This window comes from Chelon labrosus (assembly GCF_963514085.1).
Source record: "Chelon labrosus genome assembly, chromosome: 13".
In the NCBI taxonomy this organism is placed as follows: Eukaryota; Metazoa; Chordata; class Actinopteri; order Mugiliformes; family Mugilidae; genus Chelon; species Chelon labrosus.
In genome coordinates, this window is record NC_140346.1 from 1135689 (window position 1) to 1163190 (window position 27502).

A 27502-nucleotide genomic window follows, 5' to 3' on the forward strand; every position below is an offset into this window, starting at 1 on the left:
ACAACATCCTGTTTCGGTCATGTTGTTTCGTTGATAACAGTCTTTCGGTGGCCGAATATTCAGTGCATCCCTAATATATAAAAACGTCCCTCTCACCCTCTTGGGGTGGTATCTGTGTCATTCTCAAGCTCGGGTCCTCTACCAGCTTGATGTCATCCATGTAGAGCAGGTGGCTAATTGTTGCTCCACTTCAGAATTGGTACCCTTTGTGATGAGCTGACTGAGCGGGTTCAGGCCTATGCAGAACAGCAGTGGTGATAGCACATCTCCTTGCTATATGCCGCATTTGATGCCGACTTGGGCAATTGACTTTGAGTTAGCCTCTAGTGTTGTCTTCCACATTCCCATCGAGTTCTAGATGAAGGCCCTTAGGTTCCTGTTGATCTTATACAGTTCCAGACATTCCAGTATCCATGTGTGGAGCATTGAGTCGCAAGCTTTCTTGTAGTCGATCCAGGCAGTGCACATGTTGGTCTGTCTGCTCTCGGGTGACTGCTCTATGGACCAGTTGCTGGTGCTTGGCTCCTCTGGTGTTGCTACCAATTCCCTTCTGAGCCCCGCTCATGTATTGAGCTACATGTTTACTCATCTTAGCCGCGATGATGCCTGATAGGGCCTTCCATGTTGTGGAGAGACAGGTTATTGGCAGGTAGTTGGATGGGGTGGGTCCCTTCTGAGGGTCTTTCAGTCCTTTCGTTGTTAGCATGATTGTGGGTTTTGAAGTAACCATTGATCCCACATTCGCTGCATGTATCCATTCTCTCTGGGGTTGCTCATATAGTAGCATTCCAACAGTTTTGTGTTTTCCGCCCTTGTCTATCTATGTCTTGTTCCCGTAGCTGATTTCTCATCAGGTTGCCCTGGTTCCCTAGCACCTGACAAGGACCTTGCTGACCTGGGCGATGTCCAAACCAGTATCATTTTTCTGTTCTGACTATCCAGGTGTGTGTGTGTGTGTGTGTGTGTGTGTCTAAATATATATATATATTTAGACACACACACACACACACACAAATCAACTGTTTGGAACATTCTTAAAAAGAAAGAACGCACCGGTGAGCTCAGCAACACCAAAAGACCCAGAAGACCACAGAAAACAACTGTGGTGGATGACCCTGGTGAAGAAAACACCCTTCACAACAGTTGGCCAGATCAAGAACACTCTCCAGGGGGTAGGTGTATGTGTGTCAAAGTCAACAATCAAGAGAAGAATTCACCAGAGTGAACACAAAGGGTTCACCACAAGATGTAAACCATTGGTGAGCCTCAAAAACAGGAAGGCCAGATTAGAGTCACCAGCGTCTAGTGATGCCTATGCGTTCCAGACTTCAGGCTGTAATTGACTGCAAAGGATTTGCAACCAAGTATTAAAAAGTGAAAGTTTGATTTATGATTGTTAATTTGTCCCATTACTTTTGGTCCCTTAAAAAGTGGGAGGCACATATACAAACTGTTGTAATTCCTACACCATTCACCTGATTTGGATGTAAATACCCTTAAATTAAAGCTGAAAGTCTGCAGTTAAAGCGCATCTTGTTCGTTTCATTTCAAATCCATTGTGGTGGTGTATAGAGCCAAAAAGATTAGAATTGTGTCGATGTCCCAATATTTATGGACCTGACTGTAGATACGAGCCTCCTATTGGATAATTACTGCATGGGCGATTATGTTTCAGCTGGCAACAAGTTATTTAACCCCACATGATGCAATGAGTAGCTTCTCATTTCTTAAACAACCATGTTGAAAGACACATGCCGTGATCGTGGAAAAGATGTTAGTCTGTTTGAGAAAGGTCAAATCATTGGCATGCATCAAGCAGAGAAAACATCTAAGGAGATTACAGAAGCTACTAAAACTGGGTTAAGAACTGTCCAATGCATTATTAAAAACTGGAAGGATAGTGGGGAACCATCGTCTTCGAGGAAGAAATTTGGTTGGAAAAAAATCCTGATTGCTCATGATCGGTGATCACTTAAACGTTTGGTGAAATCAAATCGAAGAAAAACAACATTAGAACTCAGGGCTATGTTTAATAGTGAAAGTAAGACATTTCCACATGTACAATGTGAAGGGAACTCAAGGGATTAGGACTGAACAGCTGTATAGCCGTATGAAAACCACTAATCAGTGAGGCTAACCGGAAAAAAAAGGCTTCAATTTGCCAGGAAGCATAAAGATTGGACTCTGGAGAAATGGAAGAAGGTCATGTGGTCTGATGAGTCCAGATTTACCCTGTTCCAGAGTGATGGGCACATCAGGGTAAGAAGAGAGGCAGATGAAGTGATGCACCCATTATGCCTAGTGTCTACTGTACAAGCCTGTGGGGGCAGTGCTATGATCTGGGGTTGCTGCAGTTGGTCAAGTCTAGGTTCACCAACATTATGTGCCCAAAGAATGAGGTCAGCTGACTACCTGAATATACTGAATGACCAGGTTATTCCATCAATGGATTTTTTGTTCCTTGATGGCACGGCCATATTCCAAGATGACAATGCCAGGATTCATGGGGCTCAAATTGTGACAGAGTGGTTCAGGGAGCATGAGACATAATTTCCACACATGGATTGGCCACCACAGAGTCCAGACCTTAACCCCATTGAGAATCTTTGGGATGTGCTGGAGAAGGCTTTGCACAGTGGTCAGACTCTCCCATCATCAATACAAGATCTTGGTGAAAAATGAATGCAACACTGGATGGAAACAAATCTTGTGAAATTGCAGAAGCTTATCGAAACAATGCCACTGAAACTATGTGCTGTAATCAAAGCTAAAGGCTAAACATGAGTGTGTGTGACCTTCTTTTTTGGTGTTGACTTTTTTTTGGCCAGGCAGTGTGTGTGTGTATAAAATGATACGTAAGATAGTAAGTTGAAATGGATGATAAAAGTTGTGTTATACTTTGTGTTATACTTTCTTTATTAATAACATCTACATTTCTCAAAGATTTTGAACTAAAGGTGAATAATCATATCTGAACTTGGCGGTGATTTTTCATCTCAGTGGAATCTAGTATTTGTCCAACTATTTGTCATGTGATGCAGTACAAGTCTTCTAACAAATGGGTGTGTTGATCTGCTACTACAGCACAGTCTTGTGTTTCCTTGTCCATAGCTTCTCAGAGATTCTTGCATGTCACTCTTCAGGGGAGAACTAAGGCCTTGAAATGGCCTTCAAGATGGATGACCAGGACTATTCATGGATTAAGCAAGGTTTCAGGAACCTTCAATAAGAGAAAGACATTCCAAAGATACACCCTCCCTTACTCAAGTTTATGTGAACTTACCCAGCTGAACACAATCCTATCATAAATGCAACATCTCAAAAAATGTGAAAAACAGTTTAGAACTTTCCACCAAAATGAGTTTTGACACAGAAAGTCCAACATGGTAGTGAATCTGCTAGCTGTTCATACATTGCTTGAAGCATCAAGAAAAGGGATTCTAATGGAGTGACATACAGTAAACACCAGTGGCTCAGCTCTGATGCATTTTTGAACAACTACATGATCATTAAAGGAAGACCTGAGTGGTCAAGATACTACTATATAAACTACCTGGTGGAGATGCGACTGAAAACAGCACTGAAGTTGTTGCAACTCAGGGAGAAGAGGACAGCCGAGGCCGATGCCCGGAGCTCAGCGGCGTGCTGGTGGCCCTCACGATACGTGTGGATGAAATGGCAGATCTCTGGCAGCAGCTGTTTAACCAGCATGGTCTCATCCAGACGCAAGCAGTCCTTAGGTTGCTGGTGAGGAAAGACGGGGAGGAAGACAGTCAGTAAAAATCTTTTCGTTTCTTTTTGATTTGATATTCCAGTTTTAAACTGAGAAAGGGCTATGGGTCAACGCCAAACCATGCGGGGCTGAGAAATGAACGTGAACATGTCAAAATATAAATTTAAAGGCCCAATATAGATAATAATAAAAGTAAAGGGGGCAAACAACAATAACATCAACAACAACATCAACAACATTAAAAACGATTTTGAAAACTTTTAAAACAAATACCATCCTGTGTATTTGCATTACTTCATTGTTTAGTTTTGATTAATGGTTGTGCTACCATGTAGTAAATCCCATCAAAATATATATTTTTTTCTTCTTTTTTTTAAATAACTGATGAGAGAAGGGTGATGGACATGGAGGCCAAAGATATACAGCGAGACCCTGTAGGGCTGGGTTTACAACATTTTTTCCTAATTTCTTTCCTTCAAATCCTTCAAAGAGAAAAAATGATCAGGAACACAGAAAGTACGACTCAGAGAAAACCGTCAGGTCATCAGGCCTGAACGCTGATGTGTGGCAGCATTTTGGATAGCAATGAGCCTGGGCAGCAATACCCAGTCTTACTCATTCATGCTCTCTGCTCTAGTACTCGGTGCTATTGAAGTTGGTGAAACTACTTTAAACCAGACTTCAGTACAAGCTCATCTACTGCCGTGCAGTATGACTGTCTCTTCAACTGAAAACTGTCTCTGGGATTATATGTGTCTTTGACCATGAAAACAGGGTGCTTGTGGGTTCACTCACAATGTAGCACTGCCCTCTAGTGGTTATAAAATAGCTACAATCTAAGAGTGCAGCTACTGGCTACTGATGCAGCCGAGAAAAGGCAAAGTTGAGAGTGTAACAGTCTGAGCTCTTTTTACTCTGTGGTTAATTTTAAATTACTGGAAAATTGGCAGATCAGAGTCAACCAAATGTTTGGGTTTGCGTATTCCTAGCATCAGAAGCCACCATATTGCAAAGAGTTGATGTATTCCAGTAGCTGTTGCTCTAGTTTCTGTCGACTAGTCGTTGCAGCCCTAAAGAATAGCATTTAATACAAAAATGTCCTGATGTCTGTGGATCCACCATCCACGGAAATGTCCTGCTGTCTGTGCACCCACCTTTTTTTCTTCTACTTCCTCTTCCATTTCATCAAGTTGTGTCATTTATGACAGTTCAACTGAAATTTTCAATGAAATCTAGGAACTACATGATCAAGAGCAGGACTAATTAAGATGCACCTTTTCACGGATCAGTATCTCCTACAAATTAAAACTGACTTTATGACATTACAATAGCAATGCAGGCAAACTGTTGCTGTAGAACCACAGAGAATCACAGACATCTAGGTCAGGTAAAAACTCAGTATTGTCCTTTTTTAGTAGATTTTTAGTAGAATCAGATTGTAAATATGACTGATGTTCTTATTTTATTTTGTAGCACTATTTTGTTGTATTTGGGCAACCTTGTAAGCAGTAACTAAGACACTGAGTTACTACTGCTTAACAGTGGAGCACAGTTTACTAATCTCAACATGAGCTTTATTACTGTAATGTTATACATTTGCCATACTGGGGCACATATTTTAAAATAACTTTGGATTTATTGTAATATTGGTTCAAGTACATTGTCGAGCCCTGCCATTCACAGCCACTAAATACATCTACACAGGGTGGATCAACAAGGGTGCAACGACTTGTTGACGGCATCAACTGTTTGCGCTTTGAAAAGTGCTATATAAACATAAAGCCATTTACCATATAAGACTATCCTGTGTCGCTTCATAGAAATGTAATTGGTGATTCTGAACTGGCCATAGGTGCATGTGTGTCAACGGTGACCCTATACAACAATAGAGGCCCCTTTGATGACTGTGGAAAATTGCTGAAGATGAAAAGCTGAAGTTCAGAACAGTGCTATAACTTATACAGTCATGGACGAAAGTATTGGCACCCCTGGAACTTTTCCAGAAAATGCACCATTTCTCCCAGAAAAGTGTTGAAATTACAGATGTTTTGGTATACACGTTTATTTCCTTTAAGTGCATTGGGACAACACAAAAAAGCAGAAGAAAAAAGCCAAATTTGACATAATTTTACACAAAACTCAAAAATTGACTGGACAAAATCATTGGCACCCTCAACTTAATATTTGGTTGCACACCCTTTGGACAAAATAACTGAAACCAATCGCTTCCTATAACCATCAACAAGTTTCTTACACCTCTCAACTGGAATTTTGGACCACTCTTCTTTTGCAAACTGTTCCAGGTCTCTCAGATTTGAAGGGTGCCTTCTCGCAACAGCAATTTTTAGATCTTTCCATAGGTGTTCTATGGGATTTAGATCCGGACTCATTGCTGGCCACTTCAGAATTCTCCAGCGCTTTGTCTCCAACCATTTCTGGGTGCTTTGTGAGGTGTGTTTTGGATCATTGTCCTGTTGGAACACCCATGACCTCTGATGCAGACCCAGCTTTCTGACACTAGGCCCTACATTACGGGCCAGAATGTTTTGATAGTCTCCAGATTTCATGATTCCTTGCACACAATCAATGCACCCAGTCCCAGAGGCAGCAAAGCAACCCCAAAACATCTTTGAACCCCCACCGTATTTGACTGTAGGTACCGTGTTCTTTTCTTTGTAGGCCTCACTCGGTTTTCTGTAAACAGTAGAATGACGTGCTTTGCTAAAAAGCTCTACCTTAGTCTCATCTGTCCACAAAACATTGTCCCAGAAGGATTGAGGCTTACTCAGGTATGTTCTTGCAAACTGCAGTCTTGCTTTTTTATGCCTCTGTGTCAGAAGTGGGGTTCTCCTCGGTCTCCTGCCATAGCGCTTCATCTCATTCAGACGACGACGTATTGTTCGAGCTGACACCGTTGCACCCTGAGTTCTTCTGCAAGACAGCCTGAATTTGTGTGGAAGTTGACTGAGGTTGTTTATCCACCATTCGAACAATCCTGCGTTGCATTCTTGCATCAATTTTTCTCTTTCGTCCACGTCCAGGGAGATTTGCCACAGTTCCATGGGTTAAAAACTTCTTGATTATATTGCGCACAGTTGACAAAGGAACTTTAAGATCTCTGGAGATTGACTTGTAACCTTGAGATTGTTGATATTTTTCCACAATTTTGCTTCTTAAGTCCTCAGACAATTCTCGCCTCTTCTTTCTCTTCTCCATGCTTGGTGTGGCATACACAGGCAAACAACACAAAGGTTGAGTCAACTTTTATACATTCCAACTGGCTTCAGTTTTGATTTCTATATTGCCAGCACCTGTTACTTGCCACAGGTGAGTTTAAATGAGGATCACATGCTTGAAATGAAATTCTTTACCCACAGTTTTAATAGGGTGCCAATGATTTTGTCCAGTCAATTTTTGAGTTTTGTGTAAAATTATGTCAAATTTGGCTTTTTTCTTCTGCTTTTTTGTGTTGTCCCAATGCACTTAAAGGAAATAAACGTGTATACCAAAACATTTGTAATTTCAACACTTTTCTGGGAGAAATGGTGCATTTTCTGGAAAAGTTCCAGGGGTGCCAATACTTTCGTCCATGACTGTATTTTCCCATTTAACAGTAGGTTTTTCAAACTGAATTAGTGTGAAAAACAAATCCTACATATAGAGTAATGACTTATCAAAGGCAAGATGTACATGTTACTCAGTGCTTTACAAAGAGGAAATGGTGAATACCAATAAAGTAGATGGATTTTGCCTGGCTGGTTCTTACTGTACACTGGGGTCTGTTTTCTTGGCTATCCTTAGTGCTTGTAAAGCCCAGGGACAGATATTGCTCATTATATACTGCCTGACAAAAAAAAAATTAACCACTAGGGCTGGGCGATTAATTGAATTTCGATTTTGATTTTGGCTTCCCTCGATCATGAAAACAATATAATAGCAATAAAACGATCATTCTGCCACACGCCGTGTCTTGTGTGGTAAATGCAGCGAACCCTTCCATCTCCACCTGTGCACTCCACTCCGCCCTGCCCCACCCCCGTCTGAAAATTATCGCTTTCAGCCACGCCGGTGCGTATTGCCAGTGGGTGTTTGGAAAAAAACGTGTAGAAGAAGACAATAGAAGATGCGAATTCTGTGGTGAGGAAACACCTTGGTTTTGAGGAGTTTGACTCGGAACAAATGAAGATATTGTGCAAGATATGTACAATTTATTTAACCATTAAAGTCCATACACAGAGTAATACATGACCAAGCAGTGAAGGAACAAAAAAACTAAAAAATGACAAGCTCCTCGACTCCTGTCACCGCACAGTGAGTGCGTGTCAGTCAGTTATTCTTGTTAATAGTAATTTTGGCCAAAAGGGTGTGCCTGTGCTTCAAAATATAGGTTTAACATGTTAACTGTTATATCATTGATATATTGATTATTATTATTATTGTTGTTTTTTGCAGTACTAGGTAAGGTTGTTGAAGCAAGTGCATTACACCATAGATGGAGTTGGGATTTTTATGGTAAAGAGGAGTAATTCTGTTTCAGTGTATATTACTTCAAGTCTGGGATAGAGTTTATTTTTCATTTTTCCCTTTTATTTAATTCATTTTATGAATATATTTTTCTCTTATTTACTTCTCTTGTTTGTCAGTTCAAACTTATTGTGTTAAAAGAAATACCAATGTTAAAAGTTCAATAAATGCTTGTTCTCAAGTCAATGAATAATCGTCTTTAATAATCGTGATTACAAAATCAATCAAAATAATCGTGATTATGATTTTTGCCATAATCGAGCAGCCCTAGTCACCACCAAAAAAAAAGGTCACAAACTCTAATATTTAGTTGGACCACCTTTAACTTTGATTACAGCACGCGCTGTGGCATTGTTTTGATAAGTTTGAATTGCAGTGTTGCATTAATTTTTCACAAAGATCTTGTATCGATGATGGGAGAGTCTGACCACTGCGTAAAGCCCTCACTAGCACCTCCCAAAGATTTTCAATGGGGTTAAGGTCTGGACTCTGTGGTGACCAATCCATGTGTGAAAATTATGACTCATGCTCCCTGAACCACTCCTTTTGCAATTTGAGTCCGATGACTCCTGGCATTGCCATCTTGGATGCTCGTGCCAATAGGGAAGAAAAAAATCCATTGATGGAATAACCTGGTCATTCAGTATATTCAGGTAGTCAGCTGACCTCATTCTTTGGGCACATAATGTTGCTGAACCTAGACCTGATCAACTGCAGCAACCCCAGATCATAGCACTGCTCCCACAGGCTTGTACAGTAGGCACTAGGCATGATGGGTGCATCACTTCATTTGCCTCTCTTCTTACTCTGATGCACCAATCACTGGAACAGGGTAAATCTGGACTCATCAGACCACATGACCTTCTTCCATTGCTCCAGAGTCCAATCTTTATGCTCCCTAACAAACTGAAGCTTTTTTTCCAGTTAGCCTCACTGATTAGTGGTTTTCATAAGGCTATACAACTGTTCAGTCCTAATCCCTTGAGTTCCCTTCGCATTGTACATCACATCATGTTTCACCAAATGTTTAAGTGGTCACCGATCATGATCAATCAGGATTTTTTTTTTTCACCACATTTCTTCCTCAAAGACGATGGTTCCCCACTATCCTTCTCGTTTTTAATAATGCGTTGGACAGTTCTTAACCCAATTTTAGTAGTTTCTGTAATCTCCTTAGATGTTTTCTCTGCTTGATACATGCCAGTGATTTGACCCTTCTCAAACAGACTAATATCTTTTCCATGACCACAGACTGTGTCTTTTGACATTGTTGTTTAAGAAATAAGAAGCTACTCATTGCATCAGTTTGGGTTAAATAACTTGTTGCCAGCTGAAATATAATCACCCATGCAGTAATTATCCAATAGGAGGCTCGTACCTATTTGCTTAGTTAAATCAAGGCGGCGACTTCTGTTTTGGCCAGGCAGTATATTTTCTTGCTTTTACTTTTTTTTGCACCATTGTTGTGGTGGTTGTGTTTCCTGTTACAACTGTAACAAACTAGCCATCTGATTTGCGCTTTATAAATGGTAAATGGCCTTGCTTTTATATAGTGCTTTTCTACCTATTAGTACTCAAAGCGCTTTACAGTCACAGACACATCTACCCATTCGCTCACACAAGCAGTCACACATTCACACACCACGCCACGCAGTGGGAGCACCTGGGGGTTGCATGTGGCACATTCCGGAGATCGAACCGCTAACCCTCTGGTTCGTGGACAACCCGCTCTACCTACTGAGCCCCAGCTGCACCAGCCACAAATATGGCCATCTTAGTACATAGCTTCCTTACTATCTCTTATCTTTTTCTCCTTCTGAATCGCTATATGTGTCTTTCTCTCTTGCTCACTTTCTGTGTCGCACTTTGTCGTTCTGGCTCTCCTTGTGTCGCTGTGTGCCTATCTCTCTCTCTCATTTTGCTGCAAGTTGGTCTGTAATGCTCTGAGGGGCGTGGTTGGAACAGTGCATGTCACGTTGGTTCTGCTTAATTTGTTTATTTTACTTTTATTTCTGAGGCCATATGAAACAGTGCTCTTTCTTTACAACTTGTTTGCAGTTGTATTTGTTATAATTTTATTTTATATTGTTTTACCGGGGTGGGTGTGTGCGCGTGTGTGCGCGCATGTGTGTGTGCGGGTTGGCCCCTCAGACCATTTCAAGACTCACCCCCGCTAGGCACTTCTCCAGTGTGTCCAGAATTATGAGTTGGGAGAGGTAGAGGTTCTTCTCAGAAGCTTCTCCAAATATCCGCTGTGAAGACAATAACAGTCAAAGCTTTACAATTGTACTGAATCTCAAACCAAATCATACTTTCAATTAGGGATGTCCCTATCAAGTTTTTTGGACCCCCCAATCAGATACCAATCTTTTAATATTGAGTATCGGCTGATCCAAGTCCTGATCTGGTCTTGAATAAACTTGGAGATTCACAGTCCAAGGGTCATAGTCATTGGCTTTTCTTATCTTACTTGTATTCTTCATGATCACATGCGCATTCTGTGACTGGATTAAGTCCAATAAATAGGGCTGTCAAAGTTAATGTAGCGAGGAGAGGGTAGCTCCTGAAAACCTGTGTTCTCTACTCCAGAAATGGTCATCTAAGCTGCTTCCCAGAAGGTAGTCGCTTTAACAGTTTGTGGTTGGGGCGATGAGTGAACTTGATATGCAGTACCGGATGACTCTAAGGAGCACAATCCTGTCCTGGGAGCTGCAGTTTCTATACCGGGCAGATATGCTACAAGAGAGCACAGACTGAATTGTAGCACTACAGAAAATATTTTGAAGCACTTAAGAAAATTTGATCTGCATCTGAGCCTCCACTTTATTCCTGTAGCGATGTTTAGCCTACTTTACGGCTTTTCTGAGCTTTTAAGATGCTGGTCTGTATTACAACGTAGCACAAGAGCTTTACAGATTGTTCCATCAGCCCATGGTTTCTGCTTAAAGAAGAACAGTCATTGTAGGGATGATATCATCAATTGCCAATGAAGGATGTCACGACATGCGTTAATTCGCTGCCAATGTTCGAGCTCTACCGTGACATTTTCCAGTCCACGTCCGTCCAAACTGGAAAGTGGCCTCTGTTTGGGCAGTCCAGCACCTGTCCACATTGGACTGTCTGTAGTTATCTTAATTTATATTCCAGAATGAGGAAATTAGGGGTGCAATCTAATTTCTAGGCCGGTGGAGAGTCATTTACAATGATCCAGTGTGTTACCGGCCCCAGTTGGATAGTAAATATGTTGAAAAATGTTTGTTAAAACACGCTTGAGATTAGCTTTGTTAAAGTCCCCAGCCACAATGAATGCCTCATGTGAATGAGTGGCCAAGTGTCTGTTGATAGCCCTGTGAAGCTGTGTCTTCTTGAGCAACAATGATCAGAACTTGCGGGGAGGGAGAAAGGATAGCAGATCATTGTCCTCAAGATTTGGTAACCAGGAGCATGACCAAATGCAGACACTTCTAGAGTTGCATTTGTTGTTGGTCATGAAACAGACTGCACACCTTTCATTTTACCAGATTCCTCTGTTCTATTTTCTATTTATTCAGTGGGTAGGATGGGACTGTTTGGTACCTCTGACAAGAGACATGCCTCCTTGAAGCAAAGGACGCTGCAATCCATTACGTGTCTGTGGAAGTAGACTCAGGCTCTGATGTCGTCCCGCTTCTTGTCCAAGGATTGAACATTTCCAAGCAGGGTGCTGGGCATTTGCCACAGTCTTTTCTGCATATCAGCACACTTTCCTGAATGTTTTAGTCATTTCTGCTTCAGTACTCAACATGGATGTCTGTGAAGGTTCTCAGTCATCCAGGTCATGGTATATCCAACAAAGGTTCAAAAAAGGCAACTGCACTTGTAGAGTTTTTTTACAAGTCCAGTTGCCTTTTTTGAACCTTTGTTGGATATACTCAACATGAACACAGAAATTTACTGATTTCTGTTGTGCTTTTTACTTTCCATACACTTCAATTCAGCCACCAAAAAAATTCAAAAATCAAAAAATTCAACAATCAATTGAACGATCAAACACACTTTCTTTTACACTTTCTTTACTACGTACTTTTTTGGAAAAAACATCCATGAATGACTTAAAGGATGACTAAATAAATCTGGACTGGCGAAAATCAGTCCACTGCCCTCTTCTCTGACAGAAAATTAAGAAGCAAACTCACCATGTTGTTGACATTTTTGAGGATGGTGGTGAGGCCACTGATGACCAGTGAAAATTTATACTTGGAGATGTTGATCAGACATTCCTTATTGTGCTCTGTGCTGAGCTTGGTGTGCGTGTTCTGGTGTCCAACTTTAATGGGAAGCTGAAGTAAAAGAGAAGAAAATAAGGTAATGCAGTCAACAGACTGTTCAGTACTTTGCAAATTACAGTGAAGTCAGCCAAAGCATTTGTTAACAATGGGGACATCAACACTGGGGACAGTGATGACACGTTCAGTCCAATACACCCTATGATTAATAAATATAACTGTATCAAATGTACCATTGTTCGTGCATGACCATATACAATTCTGTAATAAATGTAAATTAATTTGCTAGGCAGTCTTATTACACACTTTTAAAAACCTGTATTTTAATTGTCAGTCTTTTTAGTCATTTCGCATGATAGTTCAAGTTGAACACCACTCCAGCTATGGTGTTCTGCGTCCTTTAGAAATTCGATAATTAGTTAACAAAAAGAGGACCCTAACATGTAAAGATGCGAACTGGCATAGCAGAATGACACATATCTTCATACTTCATAACAAGGTCTGAGGCTTAAGAAAATGTCATATTTAGTAGAATTCATGAACAAATGAAAGTGTAAGTACAGAATATAATTATATAATCTACTTAATTCTACGTGACTAAACATATCATGCTTTGCAGCTTGTTAATGGCCAGTGTTCTGATTTATTCTGCTGTGTGATTTTCTAATACTGTTCCAATATTAAACTAATAAACTACTAATGTCAAAACAAGAACATTTCCAAATAAGCTACCTTTCTACACTATGCCACCTCTTTTAATATGAGATATTTATTTTGGTGTCACATCTTATTTGTATGAACTCTTCCCGTGTAAAGATTAGCTAGCATGAGAAATACAAGATACAAATGGGAGACAGTGTGTTGCATGTATGTAACAACCTGTACAACAACCCATCAGTGCACAAGGTTCTCTTAAGTGTATGAAGCTTAAAATTTAAAAACAAAAAAATATCACCTAAAACACAGCCACAATCAACATGTGCCAATTCATGTTTCACAGGATCAGCAGCCTCTGTGCTTCAGTTGTCAATTCCTCTGTTTTTTTATTACCCATTTTAACAAATAACATTGGAAGACTTTGTCAGGTCATGCTATAATGCTTGGTTTGCAATATATGACACTAACTACTGCTTGATCAGCTTATAAAGCGTAAGTTGAGACTGCCAACAAACAGAACAGTACGCAGAGAAAATCATGTATTAGCACAAGTCTTAATTAATTAATAATATTTTCATATACTATATGCTAAATTGCTATCGACACTTAAATATACTGATTGTATCTGACCGTGCTCCTCTTAAACTACAACTAACATACATCTTGAACTGGCAAGTAGACAACAGTTTACAGACCAACCAACTAACCTTTTATATGCAAACTAACAAACCCCAGACAACTCTAAATGTATATTACTGGAAGCCCCAAAGGTAGGTTCATGACTAAATCAACTCCCAATGAGGATAAGTGAACAGAATACAAAAAGAAAAAATAAACTGGACTAATTTCCAAGCTAGACTAACAATATGATTTATTTCTACTGTACTACTCGTAGAGCAAATATCAAGACATTAATTAATTATATCATGAATATGATGGCAAAATACGAAAGTACATGTCTCATCCAATAAGAGCATCAGAGGCATCAAGACCAATCAACTAAACCGAAATTCACACTGGTTCAATCAGATATTAATCGCAAATTCATATAATTTTACAAGTGTATGAAAACTTTTTTTTTTTTTAATCATCAACCATCTAACACAAATACATATACTGTCCAGAATATTCTCCAGTATAAACTCAATGGTACTGCATGCTCAGAGGAATCTGCATGTGCGTTGTGGGCTCTCAGTTCACATCGATAGTAAATGTAGGTGGCTTTGTTCTTGTCAGGAGAGCCATGTGGCGTGGCTTTGGGCCAGAGCTTGCCATTCAGAAGACCTTTTTCTTTATCGGTTTCTGTTTGGAAAGATTTGTTTACATTTCCCAATTTCTAACTATAGGTCGGGCAAAGGGTCAAATCACAGAATGTGCATTCGTTGATCCAATAAGATAAGATAATCCTTAAATTTATCTCACAGTAGGGATAGTAACCTCACAAATAAATAAGATTCTATTATGGAAGTACATTGTCTGACTCCTTTAATTTAACCCCACTTTGAGACAGTGTTGTCCACTTAGATCAAACGTTCTGGAGGTGTCAGACGATATCAGATTATTGCACAGACCCAGATCTTTTAATGGCAATTCTGACAGTCACAGGCTAACATAATACAAAACGGCATGGTACAAATGTTTATGTCAGCTTGCTAGCACAACAGCTTTATATTATGTATTGTGGAGGTTGGGAATTTTTTTTAGTGCAGACAACTGTGCCAGAGGATACTTTGATACTTTGCAGACTGAGCATTACAAAGAGATGATAAAGGTGAAGGACAAGTCAAACATGTACCACCAGCATCCAGAAAGCAACAGTTCCTCATCTTTCAACATACATACCCCATAAGGAAGCTGCGAAGATTCACTGCAAATGTTTTAGTTTAAATTTTAGTGGTTGGAGATGGGGCTCTCTTTGCAATGCTCAGTTCTTATTCCCCATTCCTCAGCAAAGAACCCCTTTAATTCTGAAATGTTGATGGGTTTCCTCACATGAACTGCTTACTTCAGTTCCTTCCACAACATTTCTATATACTTAAGGTCAAGACAGATGTCCAAACATTACCACCCCCATGTTTCACAGATGGGATGAGGTACTGATCGTGGTGTGCATTTTTTTTTCTCCAAAACCTGATGCCTCTCATTTAAACCAGATAATTCTACTTGGGATTCATCTGTCCACAAAACATTTTCCCAACAGTCTTCTGGTTTGTCCACAAGATGATTAGCAAACTGCCGACGGGCAGCAATGTTTTTATTGGAGAGCCGTGGCTTTGTCCTTGCCACTCTGTCATGCACACCATGGTTGTTCAGTGTTCTCCTGCTGGTGAATTCATGATTCATAGCCAATGTGAGAGAGACCTTTGGTTTCTTAGAAGTTACCCTTGGTTCCTTTGTGACACCGCTCAGACTTATTGTGAATCTTTTGGAGTGATCTTTGTTGGTCGACCACTCCTCATATTAAGTCTCTTCTATTTGTTAACAATCAGTTTGACTGTTGATTTGTTGATTCCAAACTCTTGCTTCGCGCACATGTAGTACTGGCTCATTTTCCCAAATAAACAAATACAAATAAGTATGATATTTAAATTTCACTTGTTTATTTGGGTTCCCTTTGCACACTTTCCGGACAGGTGTGAAAATCTGCTGTTTTGAGTATTTTTTTTAATGCACAAATGTAAAATGTTTTTTGATAAACACTGTATATACACATATTAGAATAAAAATGGTTTGGGTTTGTGGCTTTCATCAAGGTCATGCATTTAAAAAAAAGACAAATTACATTCAAAAAAGAGGTGTCATTCGCGTGTGTGTATATATAGTACATACATATATGTAAAACTGCCCAATTACCAAATACAACAGGGAATCCTGAATAATCCTGAGAAAAATAAAACGGCACAACAGAATACTGCTACACAGCTGGTCCTAAAAGTTGCATTGGGTCCCATAAGACCACAATAAGGTCAGGTTTTGCCTGCTTAGAGTACTCGAAGAAGGAAGACTTGTATGTTGAAATAAAATTAATTTACAATGAAATTATTTAGGGCCAGCATAATTATGACTGTTGATGCAATGTTATGGTAGAATGGACATAAGTTTGGTAAAAAACTGCCATCTTTACACTGTATGTAACTACCAACTTGATGTATAACAAGCATGATATCTATATGATATGAGATATGAAATATGTTGAAAACTGACTTTTCTCTAAGTTTAAACTAGATTTCAAATCCTCTCTCTGGAGCTGGCACTGTTTTTAAACGATTTAATATCAGCCAAAGTGCAGTTAGTGTCATGGATGTTATATATATTTTGTTATAGCCATAAACATTTATTTTCCATTTCTAATAAGGCTGGTTAATAGGCAAGTAAAACACTACTTAATATCAAACACAAACACTATATTATCACTACCCAAACCTATCATAAAGAGAAAACATCACAATGGGTCCTTAACTTTTTACTTGTTCGTTGTAGCCTGTTGTTAATTATGTCTACTGTGAAAAGACACCGAGAACTGACTGTCACTCGGTAAGATAAAGCTTAACTACTGTTGTTTTAGCTGCCGTATCAGACAACCTGGCAGTGGTTGTTAAAAATGTTGCTATTAGACAATGCAGTAGAGCATTCACCCTTTCTGCTTTTGTCTCTTCATGGGGATGCAGTGTGATGACCCGGTCACATCTTATTTGTTTACATTACATAGCCAGGCCTGCTAATGTTAGCTACCCAGTTTGCATTAAACACGATAACGAAGATATTTTAATGGCTTCACAAACTAGTGAGTGTGAGTTCATGTGCCCCAAATATATTTTACTGTGTCGTTTTGTCATTTTGCCGTTACGCGACAATGTACCAACAAAGCATGGACGGACGGGAGATAAATCTGCTATGTGATCGTTGAGACGGCGCTAGCTCGAAAGACTTTATCTTCAATGATTTGCGACTGGTACAAGATATACTGAACACATTTCGGTCAAAAACTATGCGTGACGGGTGGAAACTTTAATTTCGTTTTCAAAACGAGCTCGTCAATGTACACGTAATATTAGCTAGGAGTGTCGGAGCCTTAAGAGTTCTAAAGCTTGCTACACCCGACCATTGAATCAGACCATCTTACCTGCTCATCAAATCTAGTAATCACGGCCTGGACCCATTCCACTGGTTTGTGAGCCGCCATGGCCAGGCGGAAGGACACCGCAGCGTTATGGTGGTAAATCCAAGGCGTGAGACCGGAGCTGGAGGCTTATTTATGCATGAAAATCTGTCCACAATAGGTGGGGAAGGACGAAAGGGGCGAGTATTTTTCCCTTTCTGTAGGACTCACCATGCCACCGCCATGACACACCACCGGAAGTCTTCTTCAGAGAAATTGATGGGAGGTTTTGGAGAACAGAGTCAAGCTAGCACGAGTGAAAAAGACGACTTCCAGAGACAAAGTTCAAAGTAACAATCGTTATCAAAATGCAGAAGTTATATTCTATAATATTAGATCTATAACATTCTTCCGGATTATTTTTCAGTGTCATTTAATGTTTTAATACATTATGTTACGCGTTAAGTACGTTTCAAACCGTAAAAAAATGAAATAAAAATACGTGCCCATAAGGTATTAAAAAAAATTACACTGAAAATTAAACAGAAACAATATGACCACAGGAGAACAGGAACCCCATAATTTTCAAAGCAGTATTTGGTCATGATTAGTTTGTGGTTGAACTATTTTATCACTTTATTTTAAACAACAATATAATATAAGACAAGATAGGGTGTAGGTCTGCAGCAAGGAAAATAGACATTGGGTCCTCAGAATGGCCTAGGCATAAGATTAATTTAAAAAAAAAAAAAAAAAAACAGTACGAGACATTACAACAGATACCGAGAAATCATCTTTCTGGCTTTTTCGTTCATCTTTTGAGCACAACTCAATGACGTAAGACATAAAATCACGAATCACGAATGTATTTAATATTACCCATAATAATTACAAGATTAATTGTACCCGAAACACTGATCCAATTTGTCCATGAAATATTCTTTGGCTGAACTATGAAGTTGACAAAGGGATTCGTAAAGAATGTGATAAGATAAGATCTGTAGCAACCACTTGCAACAGTTCTTCGTGTAATATTCGTTTTGTTTTATTTTGAAGTATTGTTTTCCGTTCTCAATGTAGAAAATCGGAAAATTTGCACACCGTTTAGAGCGCATGCGTCAAGTGCGGTCAGCTCTCTCTACTGACAGGGTCCATCAGACTGTTTTCGGTATTAAGGAATTTTGTTGTTTTCGTTCACAATTCTTTGTAATTATAAACGTTTACGCAAAATGTATTCAATTGTGAGACGTACTATTAAATGATTATCAAAAATAGTTTTGTGTGTTTAATTGAAAGGTTATTTGGACTACAAAATGTCACCTGGAACACAGTGTTTTCAAACCCATAGAAGGGACTTAAAAAAGTATTTATTTGCATTGGTAGTAGCAGCAGTTTCATCCCAGTCTGATGGCAGGTCACAAAACAACCTACCGCCACCTACTGTACTGGAGTGTGTAAGCTCAGGGGTTTTTGTACCAGGTTACATTTATCTACAGAACAGCTTACATTCTTATCCTGTATCTGTAAGACTCCCCAATTTCCCATTTTTATTTCTATCTGCATATATCATATATCTGACCTCCTAGATGTTCCTCTCTAAATTATTATTTATTGCATCACGTTATGAAATGGCATATACTCTGAATCCCAGAAATCCCCCACTGCCCTTTTTATAACGTGAAACATACCCAAACAAAATTGGACATAAATTTAAATTATGTACATTACCATTAATATTTCAGTCATCTCTAATTGTTCAGCCATATCAATATATCTTTCATATAGTTTTAATTCCTCTTCTTGAGTCACATGCCCAGTATTATCTATATTTAATTTAATCCATTATCTCTTCTGCTGTAAGAGTTGTAAATCCACAATGAGTACTGGAACATTGCCACACACAGTATTGGTTCCATACTATAACCTATTTAAACCCTAGCCTTCTGTTCCTATGTTGATACTCTAACCAAATTCCTTTCCTTTTCATTATCATAAATATCCCCAGTAATAACACAGCACATCCGTTGAAAGTTGTTCTTCTCTAGTAACCTGACCCAATAAAGCACCCAGTGACAATTTTGAACGTCTTATGGATAATGGCAATTTGTCAGCTTCCACAAACACTGCATTAGTGGGACTTGTTTTATTAGCATCAAGAGCTCTGTGGCAATTGTGGCACTCTGAATACTAATTATCACATGTTATACTTTTCCCTGTTTTCCATATGACCCCATCATTTCCATAAATTTCTAAGAACATTTGTAATGTTTAACAGTAGAATGCCATTCACAATATCAAAAACATCTACCCCCGAATAGTTACATTATTCATCAATTTACACAACAAATTGTTAATTCTTTAGGCCTTATAGTTCCCTGCATTAGCTGCGTCTTTACATTTTCTCCATAATAGCATTTTGACATGGACTAGTTTGCTAAATTTAGTTTTTTATATTTTAATAGAAATGGTGAACCCATATGATGTACCACACATCAACAGATGCAGCTATCTATGCAGGACAGAGGCATATTTGATTGAGAGAGGTACTATTTGAGTTATTTAACCAAACGTGTTGACGTTTATTTAAGTTGCCCCTTATGATTGATGGTCATTTCTGTGGGCACATTAAATCTTTGAATGCCTCTTATATTAGCAATAAAATTGTCATAGAAAAATCTTGGACACATGAATTTAAGAGCCACGGAAAAAAATTAATGATATATACATATAAAATTAGAAATGTCCCTGGCCTTAACAATTTATTGACCTTTGACTTTAAGTGTATTATAGCACCTCTAAGAAGTTTCCCAACTGTTTTATATATTGAATCCTCAACTCTTCCTTCACTGGTATGGGAGATCTCATGCAATATGGCACTTGGATGTTACAGTGATCTATTCATTCATTCATAATAGGTACCAGTGGTCTTCCAGATAAACTCAGCAATAACATACCGAGTAGTCCAAAATCTAACTTAAATATAACCAGCCTGTCTAAGGCTTAATACATAAATGAAAGCCTGTCTGTAAACACTTCTCATGGCAGTTAAATCCCACATCCATGCCAAGAAAACCCTACATGAATGTGATTAAACAAGCTGTAGCAACATGGACATTGTTTTTCACCAGGATGCTATTTACAACACAGCTTTTCATTTAGGCAATTAGAACAAATGTGAACTTTTTTTTTAGACTTAGACACGTTTCTTGTTGACTGAATTATAAAGAGAATACAGATGTGTGAATATTATTGAAGAATTCTAAAATACTAAACTGTCATTCTTATATTCATTTTGAAAAAATCATTTATTTAACTGAAAAAATACAGTTGAAAAACTGTTAAGGCACCTTGTTGCATCTACACAGATGTCATGAGTGATCCAAAAGTATGATTGTCAATAACTTAACGAAAATGAACAAGATGACATTCACATTAAAGATGCAGAAATCCAGCTGTGTTTGAACCTACTACACTTAAGATATCACATTCAACAATGACATTCAGCAGTTCATAGAAGGCATAAACTGAATCCTCCTGTATACTCTTCACACATATCAATGCTTCAGATACTGCAGACGTGAGTGCTGTCTAAAGAGTGGTACTTGACCAGTTTGATGTTGCATTCACTTCAAATACATACAACCGCACTGAGTCAAATATTTTTTGACTATTCATCTGGCAAGATATCTTTGACACTTCTGGTAAAACATAGAAAGCTTTGTTTGAGTCCTTTGATATGCAGGTTATTGCACCATTTTGTAAGACATCAGCATGAACCATCTGCTGATCTAAAATGACTGGGATTGGATGGATATTGTTTTCATTCATCTAGGAGGCGCATGTTTTTCTTCTTTTGGCAGAATGAATCCAGCTTAAAGCAAACAGATGCACTTTGGAGCAGGCTTTTAATAGTATAAATCTTAGACTAGCCTGGCCTGTAAAGACACAGCTTTCATGTGATGGGGGAAATCCTTTGGATATAGCCAAAGTCATTTTTGTCGAACCCCAGTTAATTTCAGCTCTCTAGTAGAACTTTAATATCTACTCAATAGCACCAGGCCTGGTGGCCACGTAGACAAAGACGATGATAAGCAGCACTACTACAGCCAGTGTAGGGAGCACTACAGTGGCCACCTGCTGTCGGGCTTCCTGCATGGCCTGCTTACGCTCTTTCTTGTCCTTAGAGGTTTCCTTCTTCGGTTTGCCTTTGAGCTGCCTCATGATGTCTCAGTCACCGATCACTCTGTGTCTTTGCTATACTCACAAGAATCTGACAGAGACAAGAGCAGACCATAATGAGTGACATTATAGATAGCTGAGCATCAACATCCTGGAAATTGGAAATAGAGGTTTGTTTGTGCCAGTGTTCAGAGTCAGACTTACCAGGTGCTCTTAACTGCACACGCTTGTTTTAAATAGCCTGATGAATGACACTTTCTCATGTGTCAAATTACATTTCATTCCCAAAAATGACACCCAGGACTAAAATGAAGAATGTCACACCACAGACCTTCAAGTCCTGTAATCCAAAAAAAAACAGACCAGATATGGCAGTGTCAGTCATTCCCATCCAATATCATGAAGAAGATGGTTATTATATCTGTAGAACTGAGAACCAAGAAAAGCCATGAGCACAGATTCTTAAAATCTTTTACCACTGTGACACACCGGCCTTGGACATTCACTGTGATTGGACGCTGCAGCTTATGACAATATTACTGAAGTTTTATAGTGGACAGAAAAATATATGAACTCAAGACTATAACTACTGTAAGTTTAAAATACTTTTGTTGGGTTGAAACAATTTTGAATTTCAGTATCTTTTCATAACTTTTACATTTTGGATTGAAAAGCTATTTGCATGACCTGGATTTTTAGAATTTGTGCATGTGCAAATACATATACAATATTCTAAACCATATAAAGTACCTACATAGCTGTGATACATCTGCATCTTCGACATCAGAAACTGGCATCCCCTCAGATGATGGTTCAGAGGAAAAGACTCATTTCTCCCAGAAAGTGTTTCTGTTATTCCTCTTGCCTTCAGTAGGAGGGAAAGGAAAGACTCAAGTAAGGGAAACACTGATGCATTTAAGAGAAGTGGGCAGTAAGTGGGAATACTTGAAATTAGGTTATAAAGTTTTTGCTAAGGGAAGGCAGCACATAGCTGGAGAGCATTAACCTATTTAAGAGATTATGTTACACTGTCCACCTGACAAGAGACCTGCATGCTGTCATAGCAACCTGTGCCACTAATAATTATACCACTATATAATAATAAACGCACAACACAGAGGTTTACAGTTCTACAAGTGTGTCTTAATACAATTATAAAGTGCCTGTGTTTTTGTTTCTATTGGACATACAAACATAAATGGCAGCTAAAACCTGCCGACCAAGGCTTCAAGTTAAAGTGAGGCTTAAACTGTGTATGTGGCACTTTTCATGGGGAAAATTCTCTATTAAGTTACACCTAAGATCATTTCTGCAAATGGGCATATGAATATGAGGGAGGAATGTTTAATCATCTTGAGGTGCAAACTGCAACAAATGCACAGTTGCTAACCCCACAATAAAAGCGTTACACTGGAAATATCACATGGTGACTTTTATTACAAAGTAATCACAGGAAATGCCATGTGTTTTAGCGCTTACCACTATTGTTCACTAAAAAAAAACAATTCTGACATTTTTAGACTGCAGATTAAATTTATTTCAGAGGTTGCTTTTCAGTGGTTACTGTACTGTCAGTAATACCGTTTAATACTTTCCTCCCACAAGAACAGAGCAGCCAAACAAGAGCTTTGTTTTAATACAGTTATTCTGTGATGAATCAGTTGAAAATAACAGCAGCAGCCTATTTCTAGTTACATCTACTCTCAATGTTGCCCTAACAAGCTAAGTGCAATATAAGCAGACCAATATACACAATGAGAATCAGGGAGTAGAAACACTCATAATACAAATATTACAACAAACTAGTACATTTTTGTATATTTATTGTGATGCTCCTGAGCAGAATAATAGCATCACTTAGTCCTATATATATTTGTGGCTCGATTCTTCATTCTTCCAATTGATTGTTTTCATCATCTTTACAAGCACAGTTTTTTGTTTTGTTTTGACCACGTGAATGGGTAGAATACTTAAAACAACTCCAGTAACCTATGTTTTAGATACACTGCCTGGCCAAAAAAAAAGTTGTCACCTGGATTTTACTAAGCAAATAGGTACGGGCCTCCTATTGGATAATTACTGCATGGGCAATTACCTTTCAGCTGGCAACAAGTCATTTAACCCCAACTGATGCAATGAGTAGCTTCTCATTTCTTAACAACCATGTTGAAAGACACATCCCGTGGTCGTGGAAAAGATGTTAGTCTGTTTGAGAAGGGTCAAATCATTGGCATGCATCAAACAGAGAAAACATCTAAGGAGATTGCTGAAACTACAAAAACTGCTAAACTGGGTAAGAACTGCCCAACGCATTATTAAAAACCAGAAGGACAGTGGGGAACCATAGTCTTAGAAGAAGAAATGTGGTTGGAAAAAAATCCTGATTGATCATGATCGGCGATCACTTAAACGTTTGGTGAAATCATATCAGTGGAAAAAAACAGTAGTACTCAGGGCTATGTTTAATAATGAAAGTAATGGAAGTAAGAGCATTTCCACACATACAGTGTGAAGGGAACTCAGGGGATTGGGACTAAACAGCTGTGTAGCCTTAAGAAAACCAGTAATCAGTGAGGCTAACCTGAATAAAAGGCTTCAATTTGATAGGGAGCATAAAGATTGGACTGTAGAGCAATGGAAGAAGGTCATGTAGTCTGATGAGTCCAGATTTACCCTGTTCCAGAGTGATGGGGGCATCAGGGTAAGAAGAGAGGCAGATGAAGTGATGCACCCATCATGCCTAGTGCCTACTGTACAAGCCTGTGGGAGCAGTGCTATGATCTGGGGTTGCTGCAGTTGCTCAGGTCTAGGCTCAGCAACATTATGTGCCCAAAGAATGAGGTCAGCTGACTACCTGAATATACTGAATGACCAGGTTATTCCATCAATGGATTTTTTTCTTCCCTGATGGCACGGGCATATTCCAAAATGACAGTGTCAGATTCATTGGGATCAAATTGTGAAAGAATGGTTCAGGGCGCTTCAGACATCATTTTCACAGGTACTAGGTACTATGTTTTTTTTTAATGTGAAAACGACAATATGGCAAATGAGGCAACTAAACCTCGCCGCTTTAAAATTGTGGTCTTGGAGCAGTGACAGGAGCTAGTATCAGAATCTCATATAGAGTTTTCCCATTCCAGTACATGCTTTAGTTTTGGTTTGTCAAACTGCAACATTTTTATAAAGTTTTTATAAACCAAACCCTTTCCATATCAGTCCTACTGAAAATATGAAAAACTAAATCATATGAAAATATGAAAATGTAAAACTGAGTAAGGTCATCACTTTAAATATTTAGAATGTACAATATCCCATAAAACACACAACATACTGTACACTCAAGCACACTGCAATTTGTTGCAAATCCCACACCCCTCTAGCCAATTTATACAGTTCTTTCACCCTGAGTACAGGTGACACAGCATTCCCTCCTTGCGGTTTGTTTGAGATACTAACTCGTGTCTTAATCATTCTCCACTTGCTAAAAAGTTTGCAAATATTTGCAAATATGAATACACTGAAGGCTAGTTCAATTTACAAAGATTTCTAAATGCACTCAACTGACAGTTCATTTGTAACATGCATTCTAATATCACAGTCCTGCACTAAATCTAAGTCAGAGAGCTGCTGATTCAGCTATGTTTTCATGGATGTTTTTTCGATGTTGTGGTTTACAGTACCATTCACGTGTATTTCTTTATTTCTCTTATTTTGATAGTCGTATTTAGTTCATGGATTAGGTTAACTGACAGAAACACTTCTGAGTTCAATTCAATCCAGTTTAACTTGGACAGTAACACCACCACTAGGCTACTACTGGACCGTTACACTACTACAGGACAGTTACACCACTACTAGAAGACTGTTACACTACTACTGGACCATTACACTACTACAGGACAATTACACTACTACAGGACAATTACACTACTACAGGACAGTTACAGTATCACTACGACTGGACAGTTACACCACCACCACTACAGGACTGGATACTACAGTTACACCACTACAAAACTATTTCACCACTACTAAAGGACTTTAAAACTACTACTGCTACTGGACTGTTACACTCGAGTGGCTTGGATGTTGAAAAGTAGCGGAGAAGTGTGGCAAAGCCAACACAAATAAGTTAGTGACTTATCAGCTGACTACGTTAGCCTGTAGAAGTTACTGTTCTAGCTAAGTAACATGAGGCACTATAGGCATGCAACCACCTGTCTGCACATTTTCTCGGGGTTTTACAGTGAATTGTCGAGAAAGTTGGTGAACATTATGGTCCTACATTGGGTGTGTCTTGGTGCTGCTAGATAGCTTGCCCTAACTTAATGTAACGTAAACTACGACGCTGACAAAAACTGCTGACGACACAATAACTCTAGCACTGACTTTTCGTACACGTGGAGTTGGGCCGGTTGCTTCCGACCCGCTGCTTCAGTGTTCTTGTCGGATTCCTTGTAGTTAGGGTTGTGACAGCAAACGGTAGCCTATAGAGTACAGTAATGGCAGTTACAAACCTTCTCGGCCTCATGGGTCTCGGGCTCGACGTGGCAGTCAGCGCAGCAGCTTGTTGAATACCGTTTTTCCTTCTTTTTCTTCTTCTCCCGGTGTACTGGTGGCTCGCAAACAACTTTAACTTGCATACCGCCGACTACTGTACAATAAGTGTGTAACATTTCTTAGAGCCTTCGAGTATCCTCATGGGACCCCACTCCCATTACATCAGATTTAAGATTTTATATGCTGTCTGTGTTTTGACTTAATTGAAAACAATACACTCATTACCTGATGAGATAATGAAAGACCTTGACTTAGAAACGATTCAATTCTCCCTAAAAACAGTTTAAAGATTATCACCTGATAAAAGTTTAAGTCTAACTCCTCGCTTACTTTTTGTGTATGTTTTTAAAAAAGTGTCAGAATACAGCTTTGAAGTGTTTGCCGAAATATACACAGTGTCGCTTAAAGGTGTTTGTGCCCCTCAAAATGTATTACATCTCTGCATAAAAAGTGTTAAAAGTCAAAACAGATTTTTTACACAAGTCCTGAAAATAGACAAAGAAATAAATGAAACAGAAATATGTCACTTGGATATTTGCTTATTCAGGAAAATTGGCCAATATTACACACCTGTGGGTTGCAAAAGTTAGTGCACCTATTATAGATTTTATTGTTCAGTGCGTCTGTCTTTAAAAAATCTGGGATTTTTCACTGTCTGACCTTGAGCTAATCAGAAAGCTCCTTTGTTTGCACCATCATACTGTCACAATCATGTGTTGTGAAGATCAGACTGTGACAAATCCAGTTATTTTAAACGAAAGAAGAACAACACCCGAAACATTTTACTTGTGATCCCACAAACTGAAATCTGACACCCATGCCAGACACTAGGTGGCAGCACTTAGTTAGAACACATTCGCAACTTCCCCTGTCATAGACTATTGCAAGTCAGCAGTGTTTCTATTGAGAAGTCTATGTTTAAGATGGACGTCGTAATATCAAAAATAATCGATAGTAAAGATAACAGGAAAACTAAAAGATTCTTTAGATATTTAATACATTACCCTGGCACTTCTTGTAACAAATATTCTTGGAACTGTCTTTTTGAGAACATTAATTGGTGGAAAACTCACTCTAACAAATATCTGGTCAACAATAAAGAAGTGTCATTTAAAATCCACTGATTTGATTTATTCAACAAACCCGTATTTAAAAAAAAAAAAAAGAAAGAAAGAAAGAAAGAAAGATTGTATTTATGTTAAATTCTTCTGGATTGATGTTGAACATAGCTTGAATGCTCTTTGTGGGGCTCAAATTAACCTACAGAAAAGATAGGTCATGTTTTACTATGAATAAAAAAAGAATATGGACAGAAGTCATGTTTTCTTCTTATTTTAAATGGACTGAAAGGAAATCCAATATCCACCAGTTTAAGGAATGAAGTGAGAATATACATTGAAACATTAAAAGGACTATTAAATCAAAAAGCTATAGACAATAAATATCTGCAAGGCTTTAAAAATCTCATTTTAATTTTGAACG

The 27502-nt window shown here is 38.8% G+C and overlaps 2 protein-coding genes across 7 annotated transcripts in view; both read right to left on the reverse strand.

The window, feature by feature from the left end:
• The window catches only part of nf1a (neurofibromin 1a), a 133759-nt gene extending 116107 nt beyond the window's left edge, over window positions 1-17652 (reverse strand). For all 5 annotated transcript variants that reach the window (XM_084558070.1, XM_084558068.1, XM_084558069.1 and 2 more), the window contains exons 1-4: window positions 17303-17652; window positions 12433-12576; window positions 10426-10509; window positions 3554-3744 (exon numbers count right to left, since the gene is read on the reverse strand). In XM_084558070.1, the coding sequence (XP_084414196.1) occupies window positions 3554-3744; window positions 10426-10509; window positions 12433-12576; window positions 17303-17362 (479 nt within the window). In that variant the 5' untranslated portion in view covers window positions 17363-17652. The remainder of the gene's footprint in view (window positions 1-3553; window positions 3745-10425; window positions 10510-12432; window positions 12577-17302) is intronic.
• A 407-nt stretch (window positions 17653-18059) lies between these two features.
• Window positions 18060-26381, reverse strand: smco4 (single-pass membrane protein with coiled-coil domains 4). Of its 2 annotated transcripts, none has more exons than XM_084558348.1 (4): window positions 25978-26381; window positions 22212-22322; window positions 21662-21797; window positions 18060-21548 (listed from the first exon to the last, which is right to left on the reverse strand). In XM_084558348.1, the coding sequence occupies exon 4, from the start codon at window positions 21497-21499 to the stop codon at window positions 21320-21322; it is 180 nt and encodes a 59-aa protein (XP_084414474.1). In that variant the 5' UTR covers window positions 21500-21548; window positions 21662-21797; window positions 22212-22322; window positions 25978-26381; the 3' UTR covers window positions 18060-21319. The 2 variants fall into 2 exon arrangements, with proteins under 2 accessions (XP_084414474.1, XP_084414475.1); XM_084558349.1 differs by lacking the exon at window positions 25978-26381 and adding an exon at window positions 25850-25871.
• Window positions 26382-27502: the final 1121 nt, after the last annotated feature.

Coding starts and splice junctions, on each gene's coding strand:
- smco4 (XM_084558348.1), bottom strand. CDS start 21,499: ATGAGGCAGCTCAAAGGCAAACCGAAGAAGGAAACCTCTAAGGACAAG.